The sequence below is a fragment of the Acomys minous genome (genome assembly GCF_964271855.1).
Source record: "Acomys minous genome assembly, chromosome: 11".
Taxonomy (NCBI): Eukaryota; Metazoa; Chordata; class Mammalia; order Rodentia; family Muridae; genus Acomys; species Acomys minous.
In genome coordinates this window covers 5,977,070-6,004,637 of record NC_140492.1, presented here as the reverse complement: position 1 = coordinate 6,004,637, position 27,568 = coordinate 5,977,070, and the positions used below count along the sequence as shown (strand labels likewise).

The 27,568-nt window shown below is 48.5% G+C and overlaps 1 protein-coding gene across 1 annotated transcript in view; it reads left to right on the top strand.

Moving 5' to 3' along the window:
- Positions 1-26,520, top strand: part of CLIC6 (chloride intracellular channel 6) — a 34,963-nt gene extending 8,443 nt beyond the window's left edge. Inside the window, exons 2-6 of the mRNA XM_084801838.1 lie at positions 15,491-15,600; positions 16,136-16,261; positions 17,194-17,300; positions 17,945-18,126; positions 24,700-26,520. Coding sequence (XP_084657964.1) covers positions 15,491-15,600; positions 16,136-16,261; positions 17,194-17,300; positions 17,945-18,126; positions 24,700-24,861 — 687 coding nt within the window. The 3' untranslated portion in view covers positions 24,862-26,520. The remainder of the gene's footprint in view (positions 1-15,490; positions 15,601-16,135; positions 16,262-17,193; positions 17,301-17,944; positions 18,127-24,699) is intronic.
- Positions 26,521-27,568: the final 1,048 nt, after the last annotated feature.

The window sequence follows — 27,568 nt, the reverse complement described above, 5'->3', positions numbered from 1 at the left end:
GCAAAGCCTCTCGGTGTATTTGTTATTAATTGGTTCGCAGAATTATGCCAAGACTTAGAACTTTTAAGCTTAGAGTTTAAGTTCAGAGTTACTTGGGCACAGGAATTTTTGATGGAGGCAGAGAATCTCCTTCGAAGATGGCTGACCCACTCCCTCCTTTCAAGATGGCTGACCCACTCCCTCCTTCCAAGATGGCTGACCCACTTCCTCCTTCTAAGATGGCTGACCCACTTACTTCTCTGTGGGAGGTTCAGCTCTTCACCATGTGAGACTCTGTTGTTCCCTGTTAGTGTCTTCCAGCCTGTTGTGTATGGATTTCTAGAACTGGAATCTCAGGAAAATCAAAGAAAAGGTCACAGTGTTGTGGCTGAGGACGTAGCTTGTTAGGCATGCTCACAGCCCTGGCTTTGATCAGCATCCCCACGTAAACTGTGTGTGGTGACATATGCTTGTAATTCCAGCACTTGGGAGGCAAAGGCAGAGGAGAGAAGTTCAAGGTCATCCTCCATTTTATACCAAGTTCCAGACCAGCTGGTGATATACAAGACCCTGTCTCAAAACCAAGAGTAACTTTTATGTTATTTTACTCATCATCCTAGAGTTAGCAAGCTCACTCTTCAGAGAGAGTGGTGCTAGGCACCACCTTTTAAAGGGAAAGTCACAGTGTTTGTGGATCTATGTTGCAAATGTCAACTCTAGCCTTATTGTCGCTTACAAAAACTTGTCACCAGAAATAAATTGTTCATTTGTTTCCATGTGCTAATATTTCCTTAGAAATCATTCTTTATGCTTAGGGCTCTGATGGTGGTGTCCTCTAGAATCAATCCTCCATGCACGGATATGTAGAATGTAATAGCCTTTAGTAATTTTCCTCCTCACAGATGTCCTGTATCCCGTGGGCACTCTGCTTTCCCCACTCAGGTCTGGAGTTATCAAACACTTTGAATCTGGAAGGTGGAAAATGATAGCATTGACGTTTAACCAAGGCTCTCTTTAGGATGCAGATGGCTGCAGGCGCTTTCCTGTCTGAAACCTCCGGCCTCCTGCTTCCTGGGGCTGATTCTTATAGGTCCTTTGTCTGATTTTGGTCTTATTCTTCCTGATTTTCATCCTAAAGGAATCAGATCTTCGTCTGTCTCCTATGTGCTTACTTTTGTGGGGATGTGTCGGCTGTGGTGCTGGGGTGACCCACTCTCTTTCTTGGTAATGTCTTGTCATTGGTGCTGAGCAATCAGAGTGTAGGCTGGGGCTGTACCCTGGCCTGCTGTCTCTCACCTCATTTGCTGTGATATTTAAATGGCCTCTGGTGTGTTGTGTTCATAACTTCTTAAAAGTCGAGGGTGTTCTCCTTTTGGCTTTTGACAAGCAGAGGAGGAGGGGTTGTGGGCGGTGTGTGTGGGGGAGCAGGGTCATCCTGCTGAGGGCTTGAGGTTTGCTTCCTGTCCTTCTTCTGGACAGCGGACTGCAGCCCAGCAGGGAGAGTTCACTGTGCATCTTCACCGGGGTCCCCAGCAGGACCACTGTGGCATCTCAGGCTGCAGAAGGGCGAAGGGATGGGATAAGGAATCAGAGCAGGGCAACTGTCGTTCCCATGCTGGGCTGAGGCACACACAGTGTTCTGTCTGATGTGACCCTGGAGAAATGGCCAGGGTACTGGGTGCGTCACAGCCATCGTGTGCATTGGAGCTCCCTGGGACAAAGGTGTTATTGGTCTGCAGATGTGGAAAAGTAACACTTTTCTGGTGCCTTTGGTGTCAGGACCTCGGAGGTGAGTTCAAAGAAAGCTGGGAAGATGTAATCTCTCCCTCAGCTTTGTTTTCTTTGTTTGAGTTCCCAGTTTTTTTTCTACTCTGAGTAATCAGTCGGGATTAAGTGTTAGGTTGCGTTCAATGGCTTCTTGGCATCATTCGGCCCCTCAAACAGAATTCAATCCTTAAGGAAACTCAAAAGTGGTAGCGATCAGATACAAGGGGCTAGTCTTTGTTCATGGACATTGTAACCCATCCATTATGACTCTGAGTTGTAAGTGGCAGCCGTGATGGAAGTTTTGCTGTAGCTACTGGGGTTGCTAAGGTGGCTACGTAGCTCTGCCTGCCACTGGATGTAAGGACCTGACTCTATCACTCTTAGGCACAGCTGACCGTGTCTGGTTCATTCAAGTTTGTCAAGGACAGAGTCAAGGACTCTCATAGTATGGTGGACTAAATGTGACTCTGGATTCTGTGACGTGCAGGCCATGGACAAACAGGATTTGGTTTTCCTCCCTCTGAATTGGATTTGACCTTTACGACCCACATGACAACTGGTAGAATGTGATGCCTACAGTGCTTTTGCTTGTGGTCCAGGTGCAGGCTTTATTGTTTGTTTGTTTTTGGTTTCTTATTCAAGGAATTGAAACAAATGCTTGAACAGATTGCAAAAGTAGCAATGAAACTTTGTCACAGCAGACCACGTGAGTGAGGGTACTCAAGGGCCACACTTACTGTTGGGGCTTCCCTTTATGGGGTTTAAGAGAAGCAGGAATTTGGTTACTAAGGGGCGTATTATGGGTAGTTCTGTAATTTGATTCATGGTCTTAGATTATGTAAACCTTTGCTTCCGATACACGTGTCTTCCCAAGATGAGTCTGGTTTTAATCATATGCACGTCCAATTATGCATTAGCATAAGACAAATCAGCATAAAGCAAATAGGAGGCCCCCCCTAAAGGTTCACCCAGGTAGCGTAGTCTGCCTTATTACACACACACCTCCAAACCAGTGCAGGTTAGGTCGGCCCATTGTCTGTAGTTCCCATGTCTGTTTTTACGATGTTTTGAATAGAAACAGAGCATTACCATTAAAGTTAAAGCGAGACATACATGTAGCTCGGTGCAAGTGTAGATCAATTCAGGTGGGGAATCCTAGGTTGCTAACAGGTTTCTGGGCACATTCTTCACAGAGAGGTGTGTGCGTTGTGTACAGGCAAGGATCTAAGCCTGCCGTGCGCGCATTACCGGGAGATGGCTGTATAACAGCCCAAGCCCAGCCCCAGGTTGCTGTCTCCATGTTTGTTTTTCTCGTATGTGCCACATCCCTTCTGCTCAGTCACTGATGACGCTGAGGTCACCAGGCTGGAGGCCCCCCCATCAAGCTTTCCATCTGATGGTCCCAGCTGAGCCCAGCCTCGCGGTCATGTCCACGCCGGGCCCCCGTTGGACGCTATATTTTCATTCCCACAACTAGCCCATGCACCACTGAATGCAGAGTGACTTTATCACTGCTGCGTGGTGGGCGAGCATCAGTTGGAAAAGATGTGTGTAAATGACCTGAGAGGGCTGGGGAGATGGCTGTGCAAGGCTGGCTACCCGAGTGAATGTCTGGGTCCCACAAGGGGGCAGGAGAGGGCAGACTCCAGGGAACTGCGCGCGCGCGCGTGCGCACACACACACACACACACACACACACACACACACACTATTTCTAAAATATCACAACATATAACAGAGCAATCAGTTTAGATTCCTAATTCTGGGATAGTCAATCATGTGGCAGTTGGCAATGGGTACATGTAAGTTCATATCGTTTTTTTAGGCTGGCCAGACATAGGCAGCTCAGAGACAGGCCCAGATTGTGTGCCTGTGTGTGTGTGTGTGTGTGTGTGTGTGTGTGTGTGTGTGCAGGGGGATGGAGTGGGCAAGGGCAGTAGCAGGCAGGTGTGCCGGGAGGTGGCTCACTGTCATCGTTAGCCTTTCTGTTTGGTTTCTGCATATTTTCCCCTTGGAGTCAGTTTAGGGGTTGAAATACCCTGTCAGTCAAGAACGCAGAGCACACAGGGTGTGTACCGGCGGGCTGGGGTGTTAAGCAGGCTTTTGGAACAAGGTGTTCCTTTGTTGTAATAATTCCTTGTGAGAATTTACAAGGAAATAAGCTCTTCATCTCCATGTAAAAGCTCCGGCTGGTCTTGGGCCATATTATTAACTAAGGATTAAAAATAGCCCTGCATTTTTCCAAGCTTGATTCATATAAGGGGGGAAATGTCAAGGGACATTTGACTTGTTCATGGACTTCTCATGACTTGATCTTCCTTACACACCAGCATCACCAAGCACTTGGAAGCTGAAAGCAATTGAGCTATGTGGGTCAGCACGTTGATCTCATTAATAATAAATTAATTGTTACAACAGTTGACAAGAATACATGCTAAACACAGCTTCGAATATGTTTAGGATTAGGGGCTGTTTGAAAAGGTCTGAGTTTCACAGTCTTGAAGTCTAAAGTGTGTTTAGGAGTGTGCCGGGGGGAGCAGTGGTGAGTTCCCAAGTAGAGAGAAGGGGGCTTTTGTCCTAACAGAGCAGAATTCCCAGGGAACCTGTGGACACATCTGACCAACAGCGAACAGACAATACACATGGCTCCCACCCTACAGGGCTGACAGCTTTGTTAACAGCTCACTGGGCAGACTTTTATTTGAGAGGGAAAACATAACACTCCATTTTTTTTTCTAAAATAAAATCATTTCACTTAGGATAGTTTCTTTTCCCTTTATGGTCTTGAGAGAAGTCTGACCCATAATATTGGTGCGGTGGGATTGTCAAGCACAACGGTGAACAGTACGGAGGGTGTGGACTCAGACCACCACAGCCTGGCCCCTCAGGATGGCCTGTTCCTATCCAGCTAGCTACTAGCTTCTTACTCTGCAAGGAGCCTCACTGCCCTGACACTAGGCAGCTATGATGGTTGTGTAGTGTGCAATAAATTAGAGACTTGGATTTCTGGACACCAATCATGCTAGCCTGCTTTGAAGATGTGACTCTTTGTATGGTTGTCTTCACAGCTGGGTTTTGGGCAATGGTGCCAAGCTGACCCCAGGCTGGGTAAAGGCTGGGGAATCCTGAGAGAGGGCCAACCCTTCTCTTTTCCCAAGGATGAGGTGGGAAGGGGTCCAGTATCAGCCAAAGAAAGCATGTGACATCAGAAGACTTCCTTCTAGCTCAGCCAGTGTGTTGGCCTTGGCCAGCCGGTTGTCTTTCTCCTTGATTAGCAAGCAGCTGATCCCACTGGGCCTTGGGCCAAGGCCTTTCTCCTTGTGTCCGTCAGGCAAGGCCAAAGTTGGAAATGGGGGAGGATTAAAGCTTCCAGATAATTCTGTATCATCTGAAGTATCCTGAAATGCTCCATTTGAACTGTCAACACCTACAGGGTGGTGCTGTCTTGGCTGACAAAGGACTCTGAAGTTTTGTGTATTGATCTGTCTGGCCCAGAACCCTGGAGATGTGCAAGGATTTAACTATTGAAAGATGTCAAGTGACACTTGACTGTTAAAAGTGGAAGAACACCCCTTTGGGATGGAGTTCTAACAACATTTTGTAAAAAGCATGACTGTAACTTCCTGCTTTGAAAGCTTACTGTCACCTTCTGGTATATTCTACATGACTTGACCTCACACGCACCTGTTTAGCCTGTCCCCTCTCACCACAGAGCCACAGCCTGGTTTGCTCCTCTTGGTCTAGTCAAACAGGCTTATTTTGAAGTCTCTGAATGTCAGGAGACCTGAGGAGGTTGACAGAGCCTGGGGGTCTGAAGCATGAAGCTAAGGTAGGCTTGACAGGTTTGCACTGAACAGAACCCCACCTCACGCAGACACTGACCAACCTTGTGGTCCCATTGTGTCTTATGCTGTCACTTCTGACTTCTTTATAAATATTTTGTTGGCACTCAGAGATGTTGTTGTTGTTGTTGTTGTTGTTTTGTTGTTGTTGTTGCTGTTGTTATCATCATCATCATCATCATTATTATCAAAGTTCTTCCACCAAGAAAGCCAAGTTCGGGATAAACTAATTACCCAATTGACTTGACATAGCTCTTGTTCCAGCTGTTAAATGAAGCAGGACTAGTCAAACAGCACACCACTCATGAACCTCACTAAGAACTTCAATCTTGGGAACAGACAACCTTCACCTCCGGGGGCTGCTGTGCCTGGTGCTGAATTGGTACATAGTTTCAAAATGTCACCTCACGATTTGAACAGAGATCTGACAAGTGTGTCTAGCGAGTGGAGCTTATGGAGAAGGGTCAAAAGTGTTCGCTGGGTTTCCTCAGCATCTGTGTAGAGGGGCTGCCTATATGAAGGGGCAGAGGGGTTCCTCAAATGGACCTGTTTGCTGTATGTATGAAGAAACCCACAGAGAAAGTCCCCTCACAGGGCCACCAGCGTTCTCTAAGTCAGACCTGTGGAGAGCTGTCACTCTGAAGGACTATCAACTTTATTTTTCTAGATAGTTCTCTAAGAGTCGGGCTTGCAAGCCAGGTTATGGAAACATGTTTTAGGAAAACTTTTGAATCTCACATATTTCATCATGTGGGTGGTCAATGCTTCCTACACAGTTAACCACAGAGCACTGGTTTCTGCCATCTTTTCATGTTAAAAAGAAAGGGTGGGGGAACCTGCACTGGCCCCAGCCCCTGTCACACGATTCTTAAGAGCCTTTAAGAGATTTCTGGTTTACAGAGGAACAAAAGTTGCTACAGAGTTGCCAGCTCCCAGCAGCAAAGAGCCTCATACATTGGCTGCTACGACCAACCTTAGTGAGCATCTTTTCCGGCTCCTGGACCCTTTCCCTTTCATTAATAAGTAGCTCTAGCCTCTAGTCTCTGTAGCACTTACAAACTTCACAGAGGGAAATGAAGAGAGAGCAGGCATCCCTACCCCCACCCCGCAGCCCAGGAAGCTAGTTGCCTCTGAAGAACTTGTGAAGGAGCAAGGAAATTCTGAACAAATGGAGAAAGCTGGATCTGAAGGCACTCGGGAGTTTCTCTTGTGCATGGTTTGCTCTGCCCAGCAATATGGGGGTGTCCCTACTGTGCCCCTCACTTTATGCTTTCCCGGTCTCCAGCCTCTAATTTCAATGAGAGTTGGGAAATAACGAACAAACCTGGAATTGATGTTTTCATACTACATTGTGCGTAATCTACCTGCTGGCTTCTAGTTAAGACCCATTTTTAATGCCCAGGTGTGTCTGATTGGTGTTAGCATAGAGGACAGAAAGACGATAGCCTATTGGTAGCTTTCCATAGACTATAGAAGGGTTGTTGGGTAAGGAGAGCATTTTGTTCTAGTATTTCTAGACTTTATGGGTTTATTTAGTATCTTCTTATTTCCCATTTTTCTGTGGTATGTGTGAGTGTGTGTACATGCGTGTGTGTGTGTGTGTGTGTGTGAGTGTGTGTGCATGTGTGTGTGTGTGTGCATGCGTGCGTGCGTGTGTGTGTGTGTGTGTGTGTGCATGTGTGTGTGTGAGTGTGGGTGCATGTGTGCGTGCGTGTGTGTGTGTGTGTGTGTGTGTGTGTGTGTGCCCTCGCCCACGTTATCTTGTGTGGAGCTGCAGGTGGTCATCAGCTGTCTTCCTCTCTCCTCACCACCTTATGTTTTGAGAAATCTATGTGCTCACTGAACTTAGAGGTCACTGACTCAGCTAGCCAGCAAGCACCAGGCATGCGTCCAGCTCTGCCTCGCCCGCTGGGGACCTGAATTCAGGTCCCTCATGCTCCCATAGCAAGCTCTTTATGGACTGATCCATCTCCCCAGCCATAGGATTCATTGTTTAACACTGAAATCCTGTGTAGGGGGATGCCTCTCAAGTTCTGGGGGGGCATCTGGGTGCTTTAGCCACCTACAGGGATTAAAACTTAGCTAAATTTTCAGTCAGAACCTAATTCTTCAGGGCTGTGTTGAGTTGAGCTACATTTGGAAATATAGCATCTAGCCACTAGATGGCACCAATGCCCCCTGAAGCTGTTTCTCTGGCTAGGTCTCCGAGGACAGGCTGTGACTGCAGCTGGAAAACTTCATTTGCTTCCAGAGGCGGCATGGAGGAGAGAACCTGCCTCCTGTGCTGACACCAAAACAGTTTTGAGCACTCTGGAGTTCACACAGAAGACCTGTCTTCTCAGCCTGGGACAAAGGGAGCTTTGCCTGCCTTCCCCTGCCCCCTGTAGCTGGTCCACACATCCCTGGAATGGTTCCACCAAGGAAGTTTCTAGAAATAGGCTAAGCACCTGCTGTGTCACAGGTTGTCTCTTTCTGTCTTACTTGTAGCTCAGCTGCCAAACTGTCACAGGCAACAGTTGAGGATTTCTAACTGGAATCTCCGCTGTAGCCTCCTTTTGGTTCTATTATAAAAGATCACCAGAGACAGAATACGACTCTTATCTTACAGTCTCCTTGGCACTGAGGCTCCAGGGGACAGTCTGAATTCGTTCATCCTCAGCTGCTGGAGGCCACCTGCTCTCCTGGGCCCATGTTCCCCTCCTTCAGCGTTAGAGCTGATCGCCCTCGCAGGGTCAAAGCTTTCCAGAGCACAGCTAGGGGACGGTATGCTGTGGGAGCGCGCATGAGTAGAGCCTTAGACCTCCATCTCACAATGTATAACTTGCGTATCATTCACACAGACCTCTCTGCCTTGTAATGTGCCCTGGGTGTTGGTTATTAAAATGTTGGCGTCTTTATAAAGTGTCATTTCCCCCCCTGTCTATTGTACCAGAAAATAGTCTCCAGGCTTGTTTTCCCACATTGTCAGTCAATGGCAGTGGGGCTGTGGCCAAGGGTAGACCTGTTTGAAAAGCCAGTTGGGGAGTATTTTCAAAGCTTCTCTTGGAATTGAGGATAGCAACCCACGGTTTCCTCGGATATAAAATGGAAAAGGCAGCCCAAAAAGTCTGGGGTTAAGAAACGACTTAGTTTAGTATCTTTATGGCCAAATGAGATGCTCACCGGCTTTACCTACCATTAAAAAAAAAAAAGTGGCTGGCCACTTGAAGCGTGCAGCACGGAGCTGTCGTGGTGTGGAAGGGAGCAGACTCCACAGGAATCTCCTTAGGAAACCTTGTCCCTGCCTGCCCTGTCAGGGCCACAGCCCACAGCTTTGTGGGTCTCCCTTCTCTTTGCTTGTGATTGCAGTCAGAGAGTGTGGGGCCTCTGTTAATCAAACAGGATTCCTTGCACTCTGGGTGGGGCTGCCTTCTTTCTGGCTGTGGAAGTTTCCCATTGAGGGCAAAGAGGTTATGAGTGGCAGAGGTGCCCAGCAGGGTGGCCTAGTGTCTCCCCCCCCCCCCCGCCCCCTTGGCTTCAGCACACAGGACGTGCCCAGCTGAGAGCCCCAACCCAGCCCCACCTTCCTTTCTAACCACACGATCCTTTGCACTTCTCACCTGCTTCTGATATTTTCTCATGCTCAAAGCAGTGGTTCTTGCACGTCGCCTACAACCTTGTACAGGAGGGATGAGGAGAAGGATCTAGAAAGCTCTGCTCTTCACTAGCAAGCCTCTGATGACGGTGGAGGAAGAGGGGGGCAGGAGCCTTCCCCATAGGAACTGGATACACACCAGCCTGGTCCACAGGTTCAAATCCTGCTGTGCGACCCTGGGCAGGTTCCTCTCTGCTTGTCTGTGTCTTAACTCTCTCCCCTGTAAATGGAGATAGTAAAAGGATAGCTACCCACCAAGGTCCTTGTGAGGATCAGTTGTAGGGATTTAAGCAACATATTTTGGACAGTGAATGGGACCGAATAAATGCTAAGTCACTGTCATGGTCATGATCACATGATCATCACCATCAAAACAGTATGACTGTTTTTTTTGGGGGGGGGTTTCATAATTCCACCTGTAAAAGACAAGGGTGGCAATGTGGGCCCTTAGGACCTCAGACTTACTGTCTTGAAAGAGGTATCTAACTATGCACCCTCTTGGAGGTGGGGCCACAGCAAAGGTAATCTGTGTGGCTGATATAGACCTGTTGAGCCTCAATTTTCTCAGAGGAGACACCCACCAGGGCCGCCTGTTTCTCACCTATTGCCGTCAGCATAGGGGACTCCTGGAAGCCGTTTCTACTCGGCTGAGACAGAGATTCATTTCTGGTTTTAATTCAGAGAGCCCCCCCCCCCAATGGTTCTCCTCTTCCCTAGGGGGCGCTGTTGGCCACTACCCCACCAGGGCAGGAGGAGCAGAGGGTGAGGTGTGGAACTAGGAAGGCCATGAGCACGGCAGAGACCACACACTCAGGGAACCACTCCACGAGCTAGGAGCTAGTTCAGCTTTACTCTGGGAGGCAAAGGCTACATAGCTCTTGGGGACTGGGAGGGGCTTCCAGGACAGATGTACATAATTGGTTGAAACCAGGCACTTTAAGGATGCTTGTTTTGCATTTGGCAGTGGGGGAGGGGGGAACACAGCACCTAATTATCCTACAGGTGCAGGGAGGGGAGAGCTAAGAGGGAGCTGTGTCAAGGGCCATATATCAAATGTGGTTAGGGACATCTGTGCCTAAAGGTACTCTCCAGATGGAGTCAGACAGAGAGGCTGATGCCTGGCAGGTGAGAGGCACCTAACCTCTCCTGCACCTAACACTGAGCCCAGAGGGGCTATCCAGACCAAGAGGACTGCAGCCCCAAACAGCACAGCACGGTCCTTCTAACACCCTGTGGAGGAGTGGAGAGAAAAGGAGGCCTTTGTTGAGAGAGACTTTGGGCTTTGAGAGTTGGGAGGGCCTCGGTCCTAGCCTTCCTGGGCAGTCGGTCAGGTGTTCTGAGATGGTGGGCCCTCACCATGCTGCGGGTGTGTCTGCTGTGTTCTGAGTTGGGCTTTGGCCACCTGATGCCTGGCTCAGCAGAAGACTGGCCCAGGGCGAGATGGGGATGCATGGAGAGATGACTTTGGGTTAGCATCTGTGCAGACTTGGGCTGTTTCCCAGTCCTGCATCCCATGTAGGTCTATACATCAGTCAGCTCACCCTCCGCGGCTGCTGACGGGTCCCTGCTGTGGGTCTGGGGCCACCTTCTCAGCATTCGTTCTCAGCTGTGGAGATGTTCTGTGGGGGAGTTGGAGGCCTGCTCCTGGGTGACCCGGAAGAACGTTGGTAATGCATTCCCCTCTTCTAAAAATGATAGTCTGCCTAGGTGGTAGGGTAAACCATTGTCTCCCGGCTTGCTTGGAACTTACAGGGGTGAGAGGCTAGCTTTAAGCTCACAATGGTCCGGGGGGAGGGGGGGTGCAAACCCGATGAGCCAGGAAATAGAGAAGTCTTTTAGGAGCATGCTCATCCTTGCCATGGTCAAGGTGTGCACATCTCTACATGTGTCCCCACTGGACCCTTCATAAAGGGGCATGGTGGCTCTCAGACTTGATGCCAGGCCAGAGTCTTATCTCTTTGCATCCTGACTGAAGGTCTGCTTGTTTTGCTATTAAGGACATTTAAATTTTCCCTCAGAGTAAGGTTTAGGATGGGTGACTTGTTGAGAGAGAGAAAAATCCGTTTCCCTGAGGAGGACGTGGGCTGGCATGAAAATCACACTAATTGAGGCTTGTTAAAAAGTACCCTAAATTCCATAATTGTCTGTTCTGATGGGCTTGGGTTTGGGAGAGTAATGATGCTGCTGCTGATAATGACAATAATAGCTCCCTTTATTGGGCGCCCAGGATGTTTAAGCATATCAGTCATTTTATCCCTGCGCTCTCCCCCCTCTTTCTCCCTCCCTCTCTCTCTCTCTCTCTCTCTCCCTCCCCCCTCCCTCTCCCTTTCTCTCTCTTTCTCTCTGTGTTCTGGTGCATGTATGTAGGTGAGCACATGTGTACATGTGTATGTAGGCTGCTATAGTTCAGGTACTGCCCACATTGTGTTTTTCAAGTTCATTGGCCTGGAACTTTCCAAGTAGGCTGTTAGCCTGCCAGGGAGTCCTAGGGGCCTCCATGTCTCCACTCCACGGCACTGGGATTAGAAGCATGTGCCGCCATGCCTGCTTTAAAAATACGTGGATTATAGAGGATCAGACTATATGGTCCCTGTGCTTGCAAAACAAGCACTTCACACCCTGACCAGACCTTTGTTTTTTAAAATGAGAAAACGATGCTCAAGGTGCACAAATGAATTGACAAATCATTCAACAGCAGAGCTAGAACCTTTCATTGCCCCCGCCCTGTTCCCACTCCTGTTATCATAGCTCAGAGAAACTTGCTTAGGAGCTGTCAGGCAAGGCAGACAGACAGCTCAGTGGCTGAAGTGCCTGGGATGCAAGCATGAGGACCTGACTTTGGATTCCCAGCATCCATGCAAAATTCTGGGTGAGTGGTCCACATCTGGAACATCGGCACTGTGGGATGGGGACAGAATAGTCCAGCAGGCTCCGGATATTGGAGGTCCTGGGGCACAGAGGAGCTGGTCACCGCTGTGTTGCTGGCCACATCCCTCCCACTCACACCTTGGGGTCCCCTCAGCAGGTGCAGACCAGGGGCCCGCATTGCTACCATATCCCCAAGGCCAGGACAGATACATTCAAAGGGAGATATGCCTGCTTGGCTCTTGAGAGAGACCTGCCATCTAAGATAGCCCCAAACGCAACCCGAAAGGCAAATAGGAGACTGCTCTGGCTTTTCACGGTGTCCAGGTCTTTGCCAAAAATGAAAAACAAAACAAGATAAAAAAAACAAAAAAACAAACCTCCAATTTCTCAAGCTGCTTAACTTGATTTAATCAGAAATGTGGACCTACAAAAACTTCCCCTGCAGGCTGAGAACCCTGCTAAGAAATTCCAGCCCAGAGTGCAATTAGCCAGAGAGAATTACCAACATTGGGAAATAAAACTCCACATGGTGGAGCTTCCCAATTATGGGGACAGTGTCAGTTATTCACTCCGAATATATAGTTACTTATCCCTTCATCTTGCCTGGCAGATGGTACAGGCAAGGCGGTCCACTCCCATTACTGCTCAATAATGGACCACGGAGATGGCGCATCTTCCCCTTTGTTTTTGCTGGCACATCCTCGCACTGAAGCGCATTAAAGTAATAAAATTAAGCAAGGCGTCCCCGTCCCTCCCACCATGTTCCCGTAACCCCCTCATTTACAGCAGACTGAGATAGAAAGAAAGTTTTAGAGCAATTTAAGATGAGGCAATGCTGGGTATGTAAATCTTGTTTTATTGGCAGTTGGGGCAGCTAGCTGAGATGCCCAGCAGCCTTTGGTTTATGGGCTCTGCTGGGTTGGGATAGTGAGTGTCAAGGCCACATGGGGGAACGTGGGTAGTTAACCACGTCTTCATTGTCTTTACACTGTGAGCTCTGCGGCCGTGCCGGCCCTTCTCTCGTCTTCAGACCGGCTGTCTCAACAGCTTCAGATCTGTTCAGGAGCCTGATAAGCTTGAGGGGTTTTCAGAAGGATTTGGCGCGTGTCTGTGTGTGCATACGTTTAGGTGTACGCATGCAAGCGCAAATGTGCTCGTGGATGAGTCCCCATGGAAGCCAGAGGTTGATGTTGGTGTCCATTTCGGTGATCTTTTCGCCTTATCTTTTCCAAGCAGGGGGCTTACTATGAGTGCTGGGGATCGCTCTCTGTCTCCATCTCTTCAGAGTGGAGCTACAAACATGGCCCACCATGTCCTGGGTTCCTTTTATCTGATTTTGGAGGTCAAACTCAAGGGTCCTCACGGATGCACAGCAGGCATTTTACCCCCTGAACTATCTCCATGATAGTTAAACCCACATTTTTATAGGAGTCGAATGACAATTCTTATGCTGTTCCTAGATTCTTATCTCCACCAAAGGCAGCAACTGCCAGAGTTGAGGAAGCGATGAGGATAATTTTGAGGGAAAATGTGGATGCGAGTGTAGGAGCATCAGAGAGACAGCAGGGCAGATCCGCCTGCGTAATCCAGTTCTCCAGATGCCGTAGTGGGAGGCAGTGAAGGCCAGAGACACTCCAGCGATGGAATGCATTGTCACGGTTGTTATGAGAGCTCTGTCACCGGACACACAACTGTGGAACAGGAGACCCAAGGCTCCGAGGGTCTTTGTACCCAGCACAGTGAGCTATCACCAGACTCCAAAGGCCCAAGAGGCAATGGGAGAGAAAAGGGAACCATCACCCCATTCCATGGAACTTCTAGGCTTTGTTGTGCTTAGTGGAGCTATTATAAAAACAAGAGGTTTGAGCAAGTCAGGGCTGGCCAGACGGCACATCCCTCCCTGCACTCTGCTCTCCCTCGTCCTCCTTTGCTGGGCCTGACTGTGTCCAAACCTGCACCAGGTAAAACAGCATAGGACAGGGCTTCTTAGGCAGGCAGCAGGGACTTGGGGACTCTGTATAGCTCCTCTTTATGCTATGGAACAGAAAGCAGGAGACCAGGGCAGCAGGTGTGTGTGTGGGGGGGGGGCAGAGTGGTGTTTCAGGACCCACATGCCATGGAATTGTGAAAAATATTACGATGGCTGTGTCACAACTGTCACCCTTATCAGCCACTGGGCCATCAGAAAATGTCACTGTTCTACCTGGGGTAGTTCCCAGATGTTTGCTTCTAGTAGGCAGACTAGCATGTGACTGTGAGCGCCAGGAAAGTGAGGCCTGGGCACGGGAGGGTTAGAGGCCCAGCCACTGAGCCCAGGCAACTCTTTCTGCAAATCCGCCTCAGCTAGTCTGGCTAGTGCTTTTAGACACTGAGCCATCATTTCTCCTTTTAACGTGTAGGAATCTCCACTCATGGCCTGTTGCTCACTTACTTTCCATTAACAAGGCCTCCAGGTGACTCACCTCTGGAGTACTCTTTGCCTTGTTCAGTTGTTTTGCACCACCTTTTATTGTCTTCCGTCACACAAACAAGACGCTTTCTGTCTCACGCCCTCCCTATACATGACAGTACTTTCTTCTCAATTTTCTTACGACTACTTGGCAGAGACAGGCCTCACGGGTGGAATGTGGCTGGGTTTTAGTCAGGAAAGAGTAACTGCATGGTCATGAGTGCTGGGGGTGTGCATCAGTCTGTTATCTGCTGCTATAACAAAGTGCCTGAGGCTAGAGAGAGTCTGAAGGTTTGATTTAACTCACAGTGTCAGAGGCTCACATGCATGACATTGGCTTAACGCTCAGCTTTGGTGGTGGTGGTCTGATGGCGGGCAGCATCACAGGGCAGGGCCTTGGGCAGGAGGGATTACACAGCCAGGGGCTTGCAGGTAGTGGCACATGCCTGCAGCCCCAGCCCTGGGGAGATGGAAATGGCAGGACCAAGAGTTCAAGGTCATGTTTAAACTATGGATGAATTCGAGACCAGCCTGAGCCCTCTGTCTCAAGGTTCTGTCTCAAGACAACACACACACACACACACACAAACACACACACACACACACACGTGCTGAAAATGGAACCTAGGCCCTGTGCAAGAGCAGCCAGTGCTCTTAACCATCTCTTTAGCCACAATCACCATTTTTTTTCATTTAGTGTGTTTGTGTGTGTGTGCATCACCCTGCATCACACTCATCTCTAACTTCTCATAGCCTCAGAAGGCCATCCTACAGTAACACGGCCATTCGTGAAAACTCATAATGATTATGTGTGCCTGCACTGTGACTGATGACATGTGTGTGTGCACCATGACTGAAGACATGTGTGCATGTACCATGACTGATGACATCTACCACTTCCAGGCTGGGTCAGATGAAGATCTCTCTCTTTTTTTTTTTTCCTACTCTCAGGCTGGCTATGATGGCGAGAGCATTGGAAACTGCCCATTTTCTCAGCGTCTTTTTATGATCCTCTGGCTAAAGGGAGTTATATTCAACGTGACAACAGTGGACCTGAAAAGGTAAGATGAGGCTTCTGTGCCATTGCAATAACTGGGCCTAAGTCTCTGGACTCAGCAACACACCCTTTCATGTATAAAAGCACGTGCGTGCATGCGGTCATGTGCACGCGTGCACACACACACACACATACATTGCTAGGAACCATGGGAGTATAATGGCATGCCCATCCTCAGGAGGGATCCTGGAATGAAGTCAAAGGGCTAGACACGGAGCATGGTTCATCTAGAGCTCAGGGCTCCAGTGAGGAAGGAGTGGAAGTTGGGGCCAGGGAGAGCCTACCTTCCAGAAGCCTGCCTGCCTGAGCACTGCTCCCACTGATAACACTGGAGAGCTCCCAGCTCTGCAGCCAACTGCCAATCATTGGCTAGTGCATCTCTTGGCTTTAGTTTCCAGCAAGCCACCTTATTCATTCAAGAACACGCTGGAATTCTCAAGAATTGAAACTCCTTAGCCATGGCAAAGGCATGGCTAAGCCTGGGCCGTGACGATGAATCCCAAGACCACCCATGCAGACTGCTCTTTCTTCCTGTCTAGGAAGCCTGCAGACCTTCAGAACTTGGCTCCTGGGACGAACCCTCCTTTCATGACGTTTGATGGTGAAGTCAAGACAGACGTGAATAAAATTGAGGAGTTCTTAGAGGAGAAGTTAGTTCCCCCAAGGTAGGACTTCTAGAACTGATACTCAAATTTTGGGGTGCTTTTCTCCTTGGTCATGTATGATGTGTCACAGAAAACAGCCAGGTTAGACACCTTGGGCTAAGATGGACTCTGCTTCGGGTCTGGCTTTCGTTTCTATTGCTGTGATAAAAACATCCTGACCAAAAAAAAAAAAAAAAAAAAAAAAAAAGCAACTTAGAGGAGAAAAAGGCTTATTTATCTCAGAGTTCCAAGTTGTGGTGCATGATTGCAGGGAATCATGTAAGACAGATTCTTACATGTGGGATAGGAATGTAAGGCAGACAGCCATATCACATCCCAACCAAGAGCGGAGAGAAATGTGTGATGACACTTGCTACTGTTATCTCTGTCCTGCATAGTGCTGGACCCACTTCCTAAGGAATGGTACCACCCACAGTGGACTGGATGTTCCTGTATCAATTAACAATCAAGCCATACCCATGGACCAATTTGATCTAGACAGTTCCTCAATTGAGTCTCTTCTCTCAGATGATTCTAGGCTGTGGCAAGTTGACTGTTAAAACCAACCACCACAGCGTCTCTTCTTTGTATCATAGCTTGACAATGAGGGTGGTATGGCAGGAGGGACGGAGGAGGCTTCATTGCCCCTTGGGATAACTGTTCCTCATGTCTGCCCTGGAAGAACCTCCAGGAACCTTCTAGTCAAACACCTTCATTGAATTAGGGAAGGAATTAGGTCAGGGACATCTGGTTGACCTGCCTTGCCAGTACTAGATCCAATGCAGTTCTCCCAAATCATATTTTCACTCAACCTTGAGATTCATTGATTACTAAACCAGTCTAAAGGAGCCCCTCATCTTAATATCTGCCCAGACAAAGACCTTTTCCTCTACTGCATTATCCTAACCAGCCACTGCTTTTTTTTGTGACCCCCTAATTTTGAACTCTTCAAGGTACCCTAAGCTGGGAACCCAACACCCGGAATCCAACTCAGCAGGAAATGATGTTTTTGCCAAATTCTCAGCATTTATTAAAAATACCAAGAAGGATGCAAATGAGAGTAAGTATTCCTGTTCTGGGTTCTTTTCCCACAGGGTCGCCCCTACAGCTGTGGGGAGATGCTGGGCATCTGGGCTCATTTCACAGAGGGTACAGCTGGGAGTCTGGGGACAAGAATAAATACTCGCGCCTTTGGCTCTCCACGTGACTTTGGAGAGATTGCTTCTAGAGTTTGGGAATCCAAAGTACAGCATCCAGCTGTTTCCACCTGCAACGTGGGGGACTGTTTAAATGGTGCCTCTGTCACTCTCTAAACTATCGTAGGATTCTCATAAATGCTTATAAGAGTGGGTGAGTTTGGGCTGCATGGGTGGCTCAACACTTAAGAGCACACGCTCTTGCAGAGAAGGACTGGAGTTTGGTTCTCAGCCTCTATACTAGGTCTCTGAGGGCACATGTGCTACGCTTATGCACAGACACAAGTAAAAAGTAAATGAAAAACATCCTAAAAACCTGATGAGTCCTAGAAGTTGCACATAGCTGTGTAGATGGCACAGGGAGACCGCATCCCATCTGCAACTGCATCCTTCTGGTCTTTCTCCTGCTCACTGGCTGTGTCTCAGCGAGGAAGCGCGTCGGGTCCTCCCCTTCCAAGGCAGCCGCTTGCGTGGCTTACCTCAGGCTTCTCCTGCCTTTGTGTTTTAGTTTACGAAAAGAACCTGCTACGGGCCCTGAAGAAGCTGGACAGTTATTTAAACAGCCCACTGCCAGATGAAATAGATGCCTACAGCACGGAGGACGTCACGGTTTCCCGGAGGAAGTTCCTGGATGGGGACGAGCTCACCCTGGCCGACTGTAACCTCTTACCTAAGCTCCACATCATCAAGGTTTGCCCCGCTCCCGACACCTGGGCTGGACACACAACGGAGGCTTTGTGGGGGTCTGTTCTCACTTACACTGGGGGCCAGACAGCGAAACAGGGCCGGGACATAGACTGGAACTCAAGACAGCTGAGCTGCAGTGTCAGACAGGGAACCGCGCTCCGGGTGTTCTCATGAAATACCCACGGACATGCTCGTGGTCCTGTGTCTTCAGATATGCTCTCATCCTAGAGAAAAGTTATGTGCAACAGCCCAGGGTGTCCTCGGTACTGACCACATGTAGATTGCAGATGATGCACTGTGATAATCCCAGGGACAAACAAGGATGTTCTAGGGACAATAAAGGAGTGTCCTATCAACTCTTGATATGACCACCTCACCCCTGCCTCTGTCTCCCACCTCCCCAACAGCTAAGAACAGCTGATGTAGCTCCTTGACCTTTTTTTGGTGGCCGGTGCCCTGTTTTCCTAGGTGGCTACATGTAGTAGAAGGGTCATGGTCACATACAGCTAGAACCATTTCAGGGAGTATGTTTTTTTTTTAATGTTTTAATTTCAATTTTTAAATTTCAGTTTTCTGATTGGTCGCCTAACCTAGTAAAATCAGAACTTGTAGTGGCAGCCCTAAAGGATCGCAAGCAGCTGGCCCCACACTTAGATGGCTGAGTTGCTTCTCTCTCTCTCTCTCCACCTCTCTGTCACTTATGGATGTCAGTTGTTACTGTCATGGCTATGCCTGTGACTCTCGGATGTCTAAAGAAAAAGCCTATCCTTGCACTGGGGCATCTTGATTGTTATTAAATTCTCATTAGGTCTAGAGCGAGTGTAGGAGGGTAGGGGTGGGAACAAAGGGGAAACATGGAAATATACGTCTATGCCATGTTCCAAGTTCATCGATATTTGGCTGGTAAAATCTTCTATCTGGTTCTAACAGTCCACAGTGGGCCACCTGCCACTCTTGGTCACTCACCTGCCACTCTTGGTCACCCCATGTTACAACCTCACCTTGCTCCTCCTGAACACCTTCTTCCTGTTCTCGCTCTGTCAGGCTTTACCAGAACCCTTCTCTCTTCTCTGTTGTATTTCAGGGAGGCTTACTTAGGGCAGGCATTGACAATTCTTTGAGTGAATGCCTTTTCAATGGCTTTGCTAAAGTCCCCAGATCCAGTCTAAGGAAAGCTTTTCAACTCCTCAAAATCTGCTGACTCCAGGAGTCATTATCCAGTGGAATATTTATGCCACTGTGTTGCGCTTTAGTCTCCCTGACTCTAGGGGTCACTCTCCGGTGAGGTATTTACACCTCTGTGTTGTGTTTTAGTCCCTTCCAGGGATGGGACTTTCACTTTCCCTGTGAATGACATAGTGCCAGACAGGTATGTACAGGCTAAAGAAGAGATTGTAGTTGCTGTGACAAAATGCTTGAGAAAATCAGTGTTAGAGCAGAAAGGTTTATTTCGGCCTATGGTTTCAGGGTTATAGTTCATGATCAGCTGGCTCTATTGATGTCAGGCCTGTGATGAACACTATAGCACAGGAAAGCAGCTCACCTTGTGGAAGCCAGAAGGCAGAAAGAACACGAAGGAGCCTCTGGAGACGCGATGTACCCTTCAAGGCTTCTCAGGGGTCCAGGCTCCACTTCCAGGTACCTAATCAACTATGATTAACCAATTGGTAAACTAGTACCCTCTCGGTCCAGTCACCACCAGCTGGGGACCAAGCCTCCATTACAAAAGTGTTTAATAGCAAATAAAGAGCATGAGAGATATCATAGCTACACAGCACTAATCACAATGTGCTTTATTCACTTAAAAAGGAAGGGCTGGAGAAATGGCTCAGTGGTTAGAACACTTGCTACTTTTACTGATGACCAGGATTTGGTTCTCAGCCCTCATATTAGATAACACACACACACCATGCAACTACAGATCCAGGGGTCCAACGCCTTCATCTGGTCTCTATGAGTGCTTGCATTTACAAGAACATACAGGCATCCATATATATGTAAACAGTAGAGAGGGTAAGCTTTGGGGTGGGGGTAGGCCTAAAGCAGTCCATGTGCTAATATAAGACCTAGAAACAGGATCTTCAAAGCCACTTAGCACTTAAGATACTAAGCTGTTTAATGGTCTCGCAGAGCAGAGTACTTCTGAAGGAAATGAGAATTAGGCCAAGGGAATTATGGTAAAAGATGAGAGTGAAGAGATTTATCATTTATTTCTCTTCCTGAAACCCACTGAAAACGATATTAAAAATAGAGTATTGGCTTTGTCTTTCGCAAGCCTACAAAAGAAAGACAGATCACCCACAAATGCAAAGAAATCTCAGAGACCGGGGCTGACTGCTGCATGGTGTTCTGTATGTTAGGAACATTCAGGGCTCTTAAGAAGTGAATAATGCCGTTCTAACGTATATGCGGTCTTTGCTTGGGGGAGGGGGCATGCGCTGGCAGTGAGGGAAAGATTATAGCGAAGGCTGGGCTTGAGATCTCTAACGACACAGAGTTGAAGGAAGGATGGAACATTCTATGCAGCCTGTGTCAGCCCCTTGCCCATCTGTGTATCCTGGAGGGAGACAGGGTACAGGAGAGAAAGGAGCTGACATTATGTTTTATGGCTGCTGAACAGAGTAAAAAGAAAAAAAAGTTCCCTGATTCCTGAGTGAATGCCCCATTGAGAGAGTGAGTTTGCCTACCAACTGCCCTGTCTCACTCTCACATCGCTCGACAGAATTTCTAGGCAAAGGTAGCTCCAATATGCCTGCCACAATAAGCAAGCATCCACACGGGGCCGCTGTGTAGCTACAGATGATGCAAGTGGAGAAAGATGATGAAGGAACACCCAAAATTGAAGAAAGGAAAAAAGGGGACAGGAAATACATATGTGATGAAGATGTATCCCAGGAAGTCAAAGAACATTCTAGACCTTTCTGCAACCTTGAAAATGGAAAATAATATGGACTTCTTAAAAAAAAAAAGCTCTAAGACAAGACCCATAATGTATGTGTGTGTGTATATATATATAGATCCAGAAATGGATACAACCTAGGCCAGTAGCATTTGAGCAAGAAAAGTAAAGATAATTAAAATCTTGAAGGAATACAAAATTCTGTAGAAGTCCCAAGAAGCAGAGAACGGGACAACACAGAAAGTAGCTAGGCTGGATCTGGAAACAAATCACCTAAAACCAAATGGCCAGGTCCCAGATGTTTATCCGCAGGATGGAAGAAGAGGGAAGGGGAAAAGGAGAGGAGAGGAAGGCAGGGGAGGAGGTGTAAGCAGAGCATCCTTCCAACAAAGGGGACCCCAGACCTCTGCTTTAGCTAAAGAAAAGCCTGGACTGACTCCATATGCTGGTCAACGCGTCTTCCACCAAGCTCACCTCCAGCCCTTGGTTTTTGAGACAGCGTCTCCCTAAGTAGCTCAGGCTGTTCTCAGTCTCACTGTTCTCCAGCCTCTGCATGAGCTGCGCGCACCACCATCCCCAGAACAATCAACACAGTGAGACACCCTTGGTGCTTCACTGAGCTTCCGTAATAGGAAGGAAGCAGTTAGGAACTGTGTCTGCCCCTTTTCCATTGCTGTAACAAAATGCGTGAGGCAGGGATACGCAGAAAGGCTTATTTAGCTCACGGTTTTAAACGTTAAAGAGCATGAGTCAACTCTGATGTGGACCTTAAGGCATCCCAGTGTGAGTAGGTGTGTGGGGGGGGGCCGAGCAGAAGTGAGACAGGAAGTGATCAGAGGTGAGACAGGAAGTGACCCATAGGTGAGACAGGAAGCATCCAGACTTCCTGTAGACTTCCCTACAGAATTAACCAGAATCCTACAAGAACGATTTCAGACTCTCCCGAGGGTATGCCACAATAATGTCTTTTTTGAGCCCTGCTTCTTGAAGGTCCCGTCACGCATTGCCCCACTGAGAACTAATCTTCCAACCTGTGACCCTTCAAGGACTGTACTCAAACCACACCAGACAGCCAGATAATAACACTTAACAGCAATGATGACCCAGATAAACAGGAGAAGTACCTACAGGGGCCGGGGGAGGGTTCACAGTGACCTCAAGTGTCTTCACGATATCAAAAATCAGCAAACAGAGGCATCCCCTCTACAGAGAGGAGAGGGAAAGCTGTCTGGCGTATTGTGAGAGAGTTTTATATCCCTGGTTATTATCCTCCCAGACACTCAGCCCCAGCAAAATAAGCACTCCTGCGCTGTGAAATTGCTGCATGATGAAATACTCAAATGATCATGAGAATAGGAACCGGAGACAGATTAGTGTGCGTTAGGAAGGGCTGTGAAGAAACACGGAACCTGTCTCGCCCCCAACTTAGAGCAGAGATTTGGTCAAAGGATGCTGGCTTGCTCAGGGACTCCCTGAGGAGCGAGACACCTGGGCTCAGGGGCAACCTGACTATCCCGTCCCAACACATAAGTGCCGCTGCCATTCACCTGTTTGGTTTCTTTGTCACTTACGGGTTTGCTAAACATGTGCCTCAAGGGCTTGGAGAGAGAGGGGAAGTGATGTAATTATATTTTAATTAAAAAGAAAATAAACTTATAAAAAACAGTCTGCAGCTGGAAATTCAGTAAGAAGGGGACAAGTCCTTTTCATGAGCTTCTTAGCTCGGAGTAGCAGCCCTTTCAACGGGAACCCCAGCTGAACCCCAATGCAGAGACCAAACAGCAGGTCTGGGGACAGAGTAAAGTCAGAGTGTGGAAAAGGAGAAGAGCCAGAAAGAAGTGGAGTCACATACATTCCCTCCTCCGCCATCGCCAGGGATCCATCGGGATAGGCAATGTTAGGGGCCTCTCAGAAGGAGTTAAACCGCAGCCTCCAGGCGTCTGGAGGAGAACGTGTGTGTGACTGTGCGCATACACACAGGAAACCAATATTATGTCCAGAAATCACTGGGAGGGTGGGGAGATGACTCAGCTGCTAAAGAACTTGCCCCACAAGCAAGAGGGCCTGAGTGTGACCCCCCAGAACCCTGGCAGAACAAAGCAGATGTGACACATGGTGGCCTGTGCTTGGGTCCCGTGGCTGCAAGGCAGTAGAGACCTGAGAATCGCTGGCCTTGCTGGCCACACAGTTTCCTCACGTCTTTGAGTTCCAGGCTCAACAAGAGGTCTTGTCTCAAAAGTGAGGTAGAAGGAGGGGGTTGGGGTGACTGAAGGGGTTGGGGTGACTGGCTCAGCAGTTAAGACAACTGTTCTGGCAGAGGCCTTGAGACACAGCGGTTCCCGCAGGGGCCAGCCACCTCTAAGTCCAACAGCAGGGACTGGAATGCCCTCTTCTGGCCTCTAGGGGGCATCCGTACACATGTGCGCACACACACATATAAGAAATGAATCTTTAAAACAATCAGGTGGGGCAGGAGGGATGTATCAGTGGTTAAGAGCAGTTGCTGCTCTTCCAGAGGAGCTGACGGACAGCTCGTAGCTGCCTGTAACTCTGGGTCTGTGGGACCTGGTACCCTCTTAGGGCCTTCCCCGGCACCTGATCTCACAGGCACAGACCACTGTACTCTTGATCCCCCTTCATCTACATACATGTAATTTAAAAAGTAAATCTAGAATAAAGTGTAAAATGTAGTTAGCAGCCAAGAAAGTCACTCAGTGTCAGTCTTACCTCCACACAGTGTGTACACGTACTTGCACACCATTCTGTGAAGGTTGGCACACAGGCACAGGGAGATACAGATGGGGGCGGGGGGGGATGGTGGTGGGGGGAGAGGGTAGAGAGGGAGACGGAGAACACAGAGTCCATGTATGAGAGGAAATGCATTTAGCAAATATCCTTATTAGTATTAAAATATCCAGGTCTGACAGTGCAGGCCTGTGTAACACCAGCCACCCAGAAGGCTCATGGAAGTGGGCTGACTGCAAGCTCAACCCTGCCTCCGTTACAGCCGGAGTTCAAGGTCTGCCTGGGCACGATAGTAAGACCCCGTCTCTAAATAAAAAGATAGATACAATAACTTCGTGTTCAAGTGTAGGGCACTAACAAAGCCATACATTCTCATTACTGGACACTGTCCTTGGCGACTGATTCCCCACCTGCAGACTGGAAAACACCTCACGCACTGCTGAGTTTCTTAATGCACCCACCCCTACTTGTCATTTTTTTGCTCCCGCCGTCTCCATGACAATGAGGAGCATGCTGTTTTGTTCACGCACCCAACCTTTGCACACGGTCAGCTCATGGTTGAGCAATCTGCTTAGGCCAGAGTGAGGGACTTCTGCAGACACACCACACACAGACATTAGGGATGCTGAGACTGAGCAACTGGAAGAGACGGCCCCTTAAAAGATCCCAGTGACATCCACAATGAAGAGTCATCACGTGTCTTCACGTGCCACGCAACACTGGCACTGACAAGGCTTTGCCGCAGACACAGGGAGAAAGCCGCTGGCATGTTCCACACACACGGTGGATCTGAAGGATCCTCTCTGATAACTCGATGGGCAGGTTAAAGGTCGCAGGGCAGAGGAGCCCAGATGGCCATAGGATGATATCAGGACCTGATCACCCATGTGAGAGTGGATTTTCCTCTTTCATCATTTCCTCTTGATTTTCAGATTGTGGCCAAGAAATACAGAGATTTTGAGTTCCCTTCCGAAATGACTGGCATTTGGAGGTACCTGAACAACGCCTACGCCCGGGATGAGTTCACTAACACATGTCCAGCTGACCAGGAGATTGAACATGCGTATTCAGATGCGGCAAAAAGGATGAAGTGACCGCGGGCTGCTGTCCTTTTCTCGGATGAGTGAGCGAGTCTTCCAGGACAGCCTTCCGTGCATCTTCCCTGAAACAGCTTTTGCAAATAAATGCTGACTCTCTAAATGCCACCCAGGAGGCATGGCCTTGAAATTTGTCTATTCGTCCTACATCTCTGCTGTGCTAATTTATGTCTTTGAGATTTGGTATATTTGTAATCCATGTTTAGGGCGATAGTGTTTTGTAGCTTGTTTTGAAGCAAATTGGATTTGACTTAAGTCCTCTTCCGCTTAAAGAGTAGTCTTTCTTTGATAGTTTTAGTAATCACCTATAACTTGCTTTTCTCTTCTTAAATATTGGTTATAATGAAAATGCTGTCTTTTATAAAATACTTTAGAACAGTGTTGGAGGGTATGCAGAAGAAAGCAAAAATTTATTCCATGTAATTTCTGATAACTGGTGAATACTTCTAGAGTTGTCAGTCTTTCGTGTGTGCCTGTGTGCATACATGTGCGGACATTAACATCACATATAATTGTATTAATCCACGGTACAGCATTTGTGTAAAGGGCTGATGAAGGGACTTCTTGGTGCCTTAATGGTCATCACAGAAGACGTCAAACAAAGGGTTTGGCCCTGCTGAGCCACACCGGGACTATAGAGCCCCGTGCAGAGCCAGGGGACAGCAGGAACTAGAGTGACGGGATCAGAGTGTCTGCTTCTGCCCCAACGATGCTGTCTCCTCTGAGAGCAGGAAAGGCGTGGAGGAGAAGCTCCCATGTGCCTTTGGCTCTAGCTCCTTTTCTGGCCCCCTCTCTTATCACTCCTGCAGCGGGACTGTGCTCTCATGGGCTCTTCTACCTGCCTTAGGCCACAAGGTGAGCCTGTGAGTCCCGCTCATAGTAGTTCTTCAAGCAAAGATGATGAACCTGAGGGTAGGTCACTCATGCCTACTTTCTAGCTCATTCCCGCTCTTTCTGTCTCATTCTGAGGCCAAGCACGACAACTGAATTCCAGGCTGAAACCCAGAAAGTCCGACCGTGAAGCAGTTCTCGAAAATAGCCCTTGACAGAGGAGTCGAGGCGTTTCTGGTCTGCCTGTGGCTTCCCCCCCACCATCCCTGTGGCCACTCTGGGTCATGGCTATGCCCAGGGGCAGGTTCTGGGCTCCAGACTAATAATGAATGAGAAAAATGTGAGGCTGCTCAGATGTTCCACCGGACTTCTCAGGCTTGTCCTTTACAGGAAGTGTCTCTTGTATACTTGGCTGGAGTGGTGGGCACTGGAACCCCCATGCACATGTCTGCTCCATATGCAATTTGGGGGAGAGTAAGGTGCACTAACATAAGATCCTGAGATTGGGTTTAAAAAAAAAAAAGGCTCATAAGGAAATAAAGTCCCATAAGGTGGCAGCGTCATTTTCTTGTCTCTTGGAAGCTGTGGCTTCAGGCCAGCAGTTGCCCAAAGGAGGTTTTCAGCGTCGTGTCCAGCCTGTGTCATGATGGCCCACATATTCCACATCTCTTTAGGAACCAGCTTTTAAACCCGCTTTTACGACACACGACATTCATACTTGGCAAATGAGCCAATGATCAGGTGCAAGTCCTGCTAATTTTGTTCTTTTAGATTTTAAAATGATCGTAAACTGTGTGCCTTACAAATTAAACATTTTCAATCAGCTTCATTGATTTTCTTTAGTTGGCGTACGTTGTGTGATGTGCCGGTGTGTGTGTGTATTTCAGTGTGTGTGGGGGGGAACGTGCATATGTGATGAGTGCATGGGCTGCTCACGGTGGTGGATTCTTCCTTGATTACTCTTCCACCGTATTCTTTTGAGGCAGCATCTCTCACTCAAGCGCAAAGCTATGTGGCAAGTCTCACCAGCCAGCTTGCTCCAGGGATCCTGTCTCTGCCTCTGGGGTGGAACTGCACCTGGCCACATGGCCACCAGGCTTTTACCTGTGTTCTAGAGAGCAGAACCCTGGTGCAGCAAGCATTTTAACTGCCGAACCATGCAGTTAAAAATGTAAGCGGACACCCTCGCACTCCCATTCCTCCTTCTGTCTCTCACTTTGCCTTTTCCGTTTAGATTTAAAGGAATAAAGTGAAGTCTGTTCATCTCTTCTTAAAAGATGAGAGCAAATCTGAGCCAGGGGTTGCACGTGTTTGACTAGGAAAGTCCATGTGAGTTACGAACCACAGTCATTTTAGTGGACCCTCAAAGAGGCCCGAACAGATGTGGGCGACCTTTGCCCAGGTAGCTGAAATAGAGACATGGAGGCCAGGTCATTTACACTGGTGGCTCTAGGAAAATGGTCCCCAGTCCTGGCCCTGGGCCTAGCCTTACTCCCTCCCTGCTTTGCCTCTAGCCCCACCCCATCCCCACTCCATCCCCCTGCTCCCCCCTCAGTGGGGAAACCCCTCCACAGATGCAACATTTGGGATGATGCAATTTATTCTCACTTTTAAGTTGTGGACGAGGCCTGAGGATTAGAAAATAACTAATGTTCTTTTGAGAAAGCCGCCTTCCCCGGACTACAGACCCTCCCGCCATAGCCGGGCGAGAGCTCCTGGAGGTTACCCTTTTTAATCCTCTCAACAAACAGAGGTAGAATAGTAGAAGTCAGCCTGAGAAAGAACTCTTAGCAAACTGCTGTGGGACCTCCACAGATCTGGAAATTAAAGGCCTTTCCTCCCCACATGCAGACCCACTGCGCGCATGTGCACT